General features: G+C 39.2%; 1 protein-coding gene across 2 annotated transcripts in view; it reads right to left on the bottom strand.

Annotated features, from left to right (window-relative positions):
• Window positions 1-9,788, bottom strand: part of kcnn1b (potassium intermediate/small conductance calcium-activated channel, subfamily N, member 1b) — a gene marked incomplete at its 5' end in the record, with an annotated part of 38,227 nt that continues 28,439 nt past the window's right edge. For both annotated transcript variants that reach the window (XM_084390479.1, XM_084390480.1), the window contains 2 exons: window positions 1-1,214; window positions 2,752-2,821. In XM_084390479.1, the coding sequence (XP_084246605.1) occupies window positions 915-1,214; window positions 2,752-2,821 (370 nt within the window). In that variant the 3' untranslated portion in view covers window positions 1-914. The remainder of the gene's footprint in view (window positions 1,215-2,751; window positions 2,822-9,788) is intronic.

The raw sequence follows: 9,788 nt of genomic DNA, 5'->3' as shown, positions 1-9,788 counted from the left end.
TATATGCCCCCCAAAATATGCTCTGTATTTTCAGTTTTTATATTTCCAATTAATTTCCTATGGCTCATTTTTTGACTGCGACGATCACAAGTGTGACTATTTTTTTTTAAGACCATTTAGCCTTTTTTAGCCATGCCCACATTTTATGTATTAATCTAGTAAGTGCAACAAAATTGACCAAGTTTCATACCATTCCGTTGAAAAATTTAGAAAAAATTAAAAACGTAAAATGATTCGGTCTAAAGTGCCCGAACACCACCAGAGGGTTCATTAAATCTTTAGTACAAATGTCTTATTTTGGAGTTCTAGAAATACATGTTTACGCTGAAAATAGAAGGTCATTGTAGTCTGGGATACGGTATCAATGCAGTGCACTCTGGCAAATGTAGTAGGGTATTTTATGCACACAGAAAATTTGCATACTGTACACTGTATATAAATATATACTGCAGCAACAGTAAGTAGTATGCTAGTATGCTAATGTGAACGTAGCCTACATCTTCAAAAACCGCCATGGACAGGAAGTCTCTCCAGTGACTTCCTCTCTCTCACATTTTTCCTTCCTTCTCAGTCCTCTTTATTTTCAAGGGTTTAGTTCCATTTAATGCTCTGTTTCCAAACTATATCTCTCTCTATATAAATCCATTCCACCCCCTGCAGTCTGAATCCAGTCCATACTATACAAGGGCTTTACAAAAAAGCTAACTTTAAACAGCCATACAATGGCTAAACATAAACCATATCTCTACCATGATGTGTTATTCATTACATTTTATTCCAGAGTGTTGAAGTTGTCATTCTTGTTAACGTTTTAGTACTAAAAGTATATTTAGCAGTGTTAGTTGATGACAGAGGTGTGTAGGAGTGTGTGTGTAGGTTTAGAGTATGGTTTTGAGTGTGTGTGTGGGAGCGTGCTAGCCGCTATCCGAGGACGTGTGTGGTGCGGTGGAAGGTGATCTCCGTCGGTGCACGGATGACGCCCAGGAGCGTTCGGAGGTCTGCGAGGAGGGTCTGGTGAAGGTGAATCCGCGCTGGGTCAGCCCGTCCAGCAGGTGTTGCTGTTGCTGCTGTATGGCTTGTGAGAGCAGGCCAGGCAGAGCCTGCAGACTGGTGTTTATGGAGTCCAGTTTTGCCTCTAGATTACCGATCCGCTTTTCCAGCTCCTCGCTGCGCTCTTGCAGCTCTGAGACCAGGTCGTACATCACATTCTGCGTCTGAGGAAGTGATAATCACAATAAGTACACATAAAAAGACATGAATAAATAAGGCCCACCCATACAAATGATGTCCACTGGCATGGAAAAAACCTGCACATAGTATAAGCAAATTTCCTGACAAAAAAAAGGAAACATTCAGACTTTAAAAACTAAATATTTAAAAATATTTAAAACATAACATGACATAAAATGCAGTTCTTTTTCCAACACTCATAATAAATCAGAATATTAGAATGATTTCTAAAGGATCATGTGATAGACTGGAGTAATGATCCTGAAAATTCAGCTTTGCATCACAGAAATAAATGATAATTTAAAGTATAATAAATTGAAAACCAATTATTTTAAATTGTAATAATATATCACAATATTACATATTTTTTTCTGTATTTTTGATCAAATAAATGCAGGCTTGATGAGCAGAAGAAACTTCTTTCAAAAACATTAAAAATAGTAATGTTTCCAAACTTTTGGCCTGTACTGTATATATATATATATATATATATATATATAAAAAATCTAAACATAACTGTTTCAGTCTAAAGTGATAAAAGACCACAAGAAGATTAATTACATTTGTTGAGAAAAAATGTCTAGGAGTTTGATCTAGAAATAGATGGTAAAAAGTCCCCGTGAACCGGAAGATGCAATTAACATTTCTCCAGTGTTGTGGTGCATTTCCAAGTAAAACGGAATATTGAATAAAGGGCAGGTTTTACTTTAGTGCACCTCCTCTCTATCCCTCGCTCATGGAAAACTGACGTCTACGGGAGTAGTTAAGGATATTCAACCCCAAGCTGTCAAACTGACGTCATCAGAGAAGGAACGCCATTCCAGAGCGGAAGCAAATGTTCAGGTTTTGATTAAAGATTACCACGACAAACTATTTTGTTTTCTGTGTATTAACTTGCGCGGATTAATTGTTCACCACAAGACTAGTAATGTGCGCTAACAAAGTAAATAGGGTAAATTTTTATTTCATGACGACTTTCAGGCAATTTTCATGACAAAAATATTGAGGACGAGTGCATTGCATTGTGGGATACGGTATTCAACACAGTGCGCTCTGGCAAATATAGGGTATTTTATGCATTCAGAATTTATTTTTAAACACAAAATTAAGACAATTACACAAAACCATTATGTAAACTTAAACATTTTTATATTATATTTTTTATAAAAACAGTTTATATTGGTTTAGACACCAATGTTGAATATATATATTTTCAGTATTCTTTGATGAATAGAAAGTTTGATGAATAGAAAGTAGAAAGAACAGCATTTATTTCAAATGAATCTTTTCTGAATAAAAGTTAATTTCTTTTGAAAAAATCTTACTGACTACACACTTTTGCATGGTAGTGTAGATAATATAGCCTGTCTTGCTGAAATTATAATCTACTAAAACATACAAAATCTAATAGTCTAATACACACACAGCCACACAATCCTTACAGTACAAGACCATGCTAAACAACTAGTATGCAATTACTGTAAATCTACTAATAAGATGAACAAGCAATACAGTACACACCTTTGCTAAGTCCACCAGCGTGTTTGCTTGGTCATTCAGCTTCCTTTGCTCCATCTTCACACTTCGCAGTCTGGGAAAAAAAGAAGCCAGGGAGCAGGTGGACAGACAGAGAAAACAAGATGGGCCGCAAGGAAAGAAGACACACAGATATACAAGGGAGGCAGGAGTTTATAGAGGAAGGAGTGCAAAAGGAAGTGCAGGAGGTTATGATGGGGTGTCAATGAAAAGAGCAGGGAAAAGAGGAAGAAACAGAGTTTGATAATTAGGCTGAAATCTAGAAGGTCTAAAGTGTCGCATTATGAATGTTTCCCCTGTTACATGATATGCCCACATGCAAACATTTACATTCCAGTTTTGTCCAGTCAGACATGCAAACTTATTCAGCCACAGGAGGTAAAATGAAAAAGAAAGGATTGAAAAGAACAACAATTGAGGCATCGTCCAAAACTCCATAAGCATATGGATATGGATTCTGTAGTACTACCTCAAAGTCAAGAAACTGTGCTGCAGAACTTTTTAGATGGTGATCTGATGCAGATAGAAACTTTCAGCAAAGTGGAATGGACAGTAATGAAATGCAGTTAGACAATTATGAATTAATAAAGGCATGAAATACATTTAGAATGTTTTAAAACCATGAAGTTGCTTTAAAGTCAACTGTTCTTTCAACAAGAGATTTTTGTTTGAGATTGACACTAAATTTGTGTGTATATACAGACCCTTTCCAAAAAATTAGAATATCATGGAAAAGTTTATTTATTTCCATAATTCCATTCAAAACGTTAAACTTCCATAGATTATAGATTCAGGGCCCACAACTTAAACGATTTCAAGTATTTAGTTGTTTATTTTGTACATAATTTGGGCTTCCAGCTCATAAAACCCACGAAAACTGGATTTAATTTTTTTTGAATATTACATGAAATCACACAGTAATTACACAGTGATACCATGGTCATTGAACCAGGTTTTGGTTCTTTTGGCAGTGTGGGCAGGTACAAATCCTGCTGGAAAATGAAGGAAGCATGAAGTGCTCTGAAAATGTCCTGGTAGACGGCTGCGTTGACTCTGGATTTAATAAAGCACAGTGGACCAAAGTCCTCTTTTCTGATGAGAGCAAATTTTGCATCTCATTTGGAAACCAAGGTCCCAGAGTCTGGAGGAAGAATGGAGAGGCACACAATCCAAGATGCTTGAAGTCCAGTGTGAAGTTTCCACAGTCTGTGTTGGTTTGGGGAGCCATGTCATCGGCTGGTGTTGGTCCACTGTGCTGTCCACCAAGGTTATTTTCGTAAACGAAAACTGAAACTAAGACTAAAACTATTGGTCAAAAAACATTTTCGTAAACTGAAATAAAATTAGAAATTTATAATAAATGAAAAACTAAAACTAAACGAAACTAACAACAGTTACTGAAAAACTAACTGAAATAAAATAATAATTAGCAAAAATAAATAATCGTTTTCGTATTTAATAAGCTCTTTACTTTGGTGGAAAGTCTGACCTGTGGCTGTTTAGGGAAATGCCTGTAATGGCGCTTCACACACGTGAAGTTGCTGAGGCGATTAACCGCTGTCCTGTGACGCGCTCAATGAAGGACCAGCGAACACATCACTGGTCTTAAGCGGCTGTTCATAAAGGATGCGTCCGTGGCAGTGGAATGGGAAATAATAACTCAAGGTAATGAGACGCAAGTTGAACTTCTTTTAACTTGAGCAAAGCGTTTTTAGAATGTCCTTTCATTTGCGTGCGAGACGCGGGTGCAACAGCAAAACAAGTCCGTCAAGCACAAAAATACCTTTAATGTTGTGATGTCATGCTTTCATGAAGGTTGACAGGCTGAAAGGTGCTGTTATCTTTGTTTTTACAAAAGATTTTCAGCTAATAATATTGTTATCCATGTGGAGACATGTCCACTCACACACACTCTCTCTCTCTCTCTCTCTCTCTCTCTCTCTCACTATCTTTGTTGGGATTCTCCATAGATGTAATGGTTGTTATATTGTACAAACTGTATATTCTGTCTCCTTACACTAAACCAACCCCTAAACATACCCATCACACACACACACACACACACACACACACACTAACCCGACCCATCACACACACACACACACACACACACACACACACACACACACTAACCCGACCTCTAAACCGACCAATCACACACACACACACACACACACACACACACGCGCACACACACACACTAACCTGACCCATCACACACACACACACACACACACACACACACTAACCCGACCCCTAAACTGACCCATCACACACACACACACACACACACACACTAACCCGACCCATCACACACACACACACACACACACACACACACACACACACACACACACACACTAACCCGACCCCTAAACCGACCTATCACACACACACACACACACACACACACACACACACACACACACACACACTAACCCGACCCCTAAACCGACCCATCACACACACACACACACACACACACACACTAACCCGACCCATCACACACACACACACACACACACACTAAACCGACCCATCACACACACGCGCACACACACACACACACACACACTAACCCGACCCATCACACACACACACACACTAACCCGACCCCTAAACCGACCCATCACACACACACACACACACACACACACACACTAACCCGACCCCTAAACCGACCTAACACACACACACACACTAACCCGACCCCTAAACCGACCCATCACACACACACACACACACACACACACACTAACCCGACCCATCACACACACACACACACACACACACTAAACCGACCCATCACACACACGCGCACACACACACACACACACACACTAACCCGACCCATCACACACACACACACTAACCCGACCCCTAAACCGACCCATCACACACACACACACACACACACTAACCCGACCCATCACACATACACACACGCGCACACACTAACCCGACCCATCACACACACACACACACACACACACACACACACACACTAACCCGACCCCTAAACCGACCCATCACACACACACACACACTAACCCGACCCATCACACACACGCACACACTAACCCGACCTCTAAACCGACCCATCACACACACACACACGCACACACACACACACTAAACCGACCCATCACACACACGCGCACACACACACACTAACCCGACCCATCACACACACACACACACACACACACACACACACACACACACACACACACACACACACACTAACCCGACCCCTAAACCGACCCATCACACACACACACACACTAACCCGACCCCTAAACCGACCCATCACACACACACACACACACTAACCCGACCCATCACACACACACACACACGCACACACACACTAACCCGACCTCTAAACCGACCCATCACACACACACACATGCACACACACTAAACCAACCCATCACACACACGCGCACACACACACACTAACCCGACCCATCACACACACACACTAACCCGACCCCTAAACCGACCCATCACACACACACACACACACTAACCCGACCCCTAAACTGACCCATCACACACACACACACACACACACACACACACACACACACACACACACACACACACACACACTAACCCGACCCATCACACACATTTTCAAAAAAACTCATTCTGTGTGATTTAATTTAGGCTCACAGTGACACAAGTCCCCATGAGTGTTTGTGCATTCAGGTGTAAGTCCCCACCACGTTAGAAAAACATGTACACACTCACACACTGCATAGATACTTCATTATTTAATCACACTGGCTTCACAGCAGGTTGTCAGATTAATTTAGCTGTTTTTTTGTTGTATGTACCAGTGTCACTCTGAAAAAAGCGTCACTCTGCGTCTCGCTTTGGAAGTGTTCTGTTTGCTCTGCTAAACTATAATTACTAAAACTAAAACTGAAACTAAATAAAATAAAAACTAAATAGAAATGTGTTTGCAAAATAAAAACTAAACTTAAACTAACAAAACCATTAATGAAACTAACTGAAACTAAACTTAAATTTAAAGCAAAATTGAAAACGATATTAAAATAAAAACTAATTTAAAAAAGCAAAACTATAATAACCTTGCTGTCCACTCAACGCAGCCGTCTACGGTCTACCAGGACATTTTCAGAGCACTTCATGCTTCCTTCAGCAGACAAGCTTTATGGAGATGCTGACTTCATTTTCCAGCAGGATTTGCACCTGCCCACACTGCCAAAAGAACCAAAACCTGGTTCAATGACCATGGTATCACTGTGTAATTACTGTGTTTTCGTGGGTTTTATGAGCTGGAAGCCCAAATTATGTACAAATAAACAACTAAATACTTGAAATCGTTTAAGTTGTGGGCCCTGAATCTATAATCTATGGAAGTTTAACGTTTTGAATGGAATTATGGAAATAAATAAACTTTTCCATGATATTCAAATTTTTTGGAAAGGGTCTGTATATATATATAAAATCACAAGTAACTCACATACTTGTGGGCAGAATTCACATTTAAGTTATGGCTGTGTGTAATTTATATTGTCAAACCTGAAATTCAAGTAGGGTAATGTTAACCAGACTTGTGATCGTAAATCATAAACCATACACTATAATTTGAGAGCTGGTAGGCAGGCCTACAACTTGACGTCAAGACTGAACAGCTCTACTGTAACAAGAACGGTGTAAAATGTGTGAAAACACACCTCGAACACCACCTTTGTAAAGTCAGCACTGAGACTGCAGACAATAAAACTCAATGAGATGTAGCTGAAAACATTCATTATATCATGTCAGAATGGAGCCAGTGTAACATGTGCAAACAGATGAACTGAATGTGCTGGACACATGGTCTGTGGTCCATGGTAATGGCAGATGCGCTAGTAGTGATGAATTAGCATTAACCTAATTTCAGTGCCAATGAATTCAGAAAGCTGACACCAGAAACTCTCTAGCTGGGCTTTCCTCTAGGAAAGCATGGACAAAACCCGGAAGGGACAGGGAAGACGGCGAGGAGAGTTTTGTAAGAGTAGAATGAGGAACTTTTTGTCAGATCTTAAGAAAATGTCTTGAGAAAAATGCTTGTCAACGATACTCGCATGCAGAATATAAACATAACATGATGGCTTCTTCAAAAATACCATAAATGTCTTCTACAGAGTTAAAGCCACCTAAACCAATCCCCAACCATCCATTTAATTCAAACTCTCCCTCCCAACGAAAAATAAAAAAACAAGTGTGAAAAACTCAAGTGTGCAAGCTTTATGGAAAATAAAAGGTGGACACTTTGTACTTTTCCACATGTGCTTGTACTGTTTTAAAGATGAACTCTCAATTTTGGGAGGGCCAAAATTGGTCTGTATTTTTTCTGTACCCAGACCTCCATAGTTCCCTGCACTCCAGATGAAATCGTTACCTTCTCCGCAGTTCGAGAAACACAGGCCGATTTGAGTTTACGAAGCATTTCATGTGCAGATATTTATAGAATTTTATGATTGTATGCATTAGGCAAGGGAATGTTTATGTGGTCTCGTAAAAGTAAAGGCCAAATACATTATAAATGAATTGTTGTGCTCAGCAGTCGCGCTTTCACTTTGACTGCGTGCCAAACAAAAGCAGGACTGGCGATTCACATCAGAGAACCTATAACACGGCCAGAAAATGTTACTGCACTTAAAGGATTAGTTCAGCCAAAAAATTTAATTCTGTTCATCATTTAATCAACCTTATGTTGTTCCAAACTTGTATGGCTTTCTTAGACAAATTTCGCATAATGCACCGGTCACTCTTTTTTTGTGTGAATACGATGCATAAGGACCAGATCATTCATTCATAATTCATTCACAAATCAGTATGACATACACATTTGGAACAACACGAGGGTGAGTAAATAATGACAGAATTCAGATTTTTTGGGTGAACGGTCCCTTTTAAAAGTGATTCAACCAAGTGAAAGGAAACGAGTACCAAATGCTGACTTGTGTCTAAACGTCTCATGCAGTCTCTCGACATTCACATTTGGCATTTCTCTAAACGCATCTCGATAACAATTATTTGCAATAGATTTGTGTTTGCAAGAAAACACTGCAGACCACCAGACTAGCAGATTGTACATGGTGGTACGACTAAAAGGATCAAAGTGCAGTGTTCTTTGGAAATCTGGTACAGGCTAGATGAATGAATTTCGGACATTGTGGCATCTGGTAAATTTGAAGCTGAGAAGATGCGAAGAACCTTTCCTTTCAAGTACCTTAACAGGTTGGTAAACCGTTCAAATCTCATTTGGCTAAACATCCTTAATGGATATCAAGTCTAAACAAAAATGATGCCCAGCTTCAAATGTTTTTGAATGTTCAAATGTTCATCATGTTGGTTGATATTGCTGAATAAGACTTGTAAAAATGAAAAGAGGTTCCAATGGTAAGGAAAGAGAGAAGACATGACTTACTTCTGAGCTCTGCAGTGATTTAAGGCAAAACAAATGGAACACAGAATACATTTTTTAAAAACCTCAAGTTGCACACCACACCAAAAGTAAAAAAAAAAAAAAAAAAAAAAAGTCATTTGATTTGCATCGCCAGACCATTTAGCAACATTTTTGTCTCCCTTCAATTTTTCATGGTATTTCCATAAATAGTGAAAAATGCTTCATTGCTTTTGCATGAGCTGAAGGTAAACACTATTCTGTCCAGCACATATTCTGGGTGAGCTGAGAGCGAGTCATGTATCCAGGTTACTGTCTACAACACCAGTGATATTTCATTATGCTCTACACCAGTTTCAGACTAAAATCGAATATTCTGTTGGACATTCTTTTATATAAGAAGTTAAAGATTAATATAAACAAATTAAATTAAAGCAATGGCAAGTAGCCTTCAAATATATCTCAATTACTGTTGCTTCAAGTTCTTCCAAGGAATTATTCCAGTAAACAGTCAGTTATAAAGAACAAAGCAATAATTAATAGCAGCGAGTGAGTTTTGTTTTTTCTTGCCAGTATTATTGTTTGATTAATAACA

The sequence above is a fragment of the Rutilus rutilus genome, assembly GCF_951802725.1.
Source record: "Rutilus rutilus genome assembly, chromosome: 19".
NCBI classification, from domain to species: Eukaryota; Metazoa; Chordata; class Actinopteri; order Cypriniformes; family Leuciscidae; genus Rutilus; species Rutilus rutilus.
Note: the sequence above shows the minus strand (reverse complement) of the source record. Positions and strands in the feature narration are given on the sequence as shown.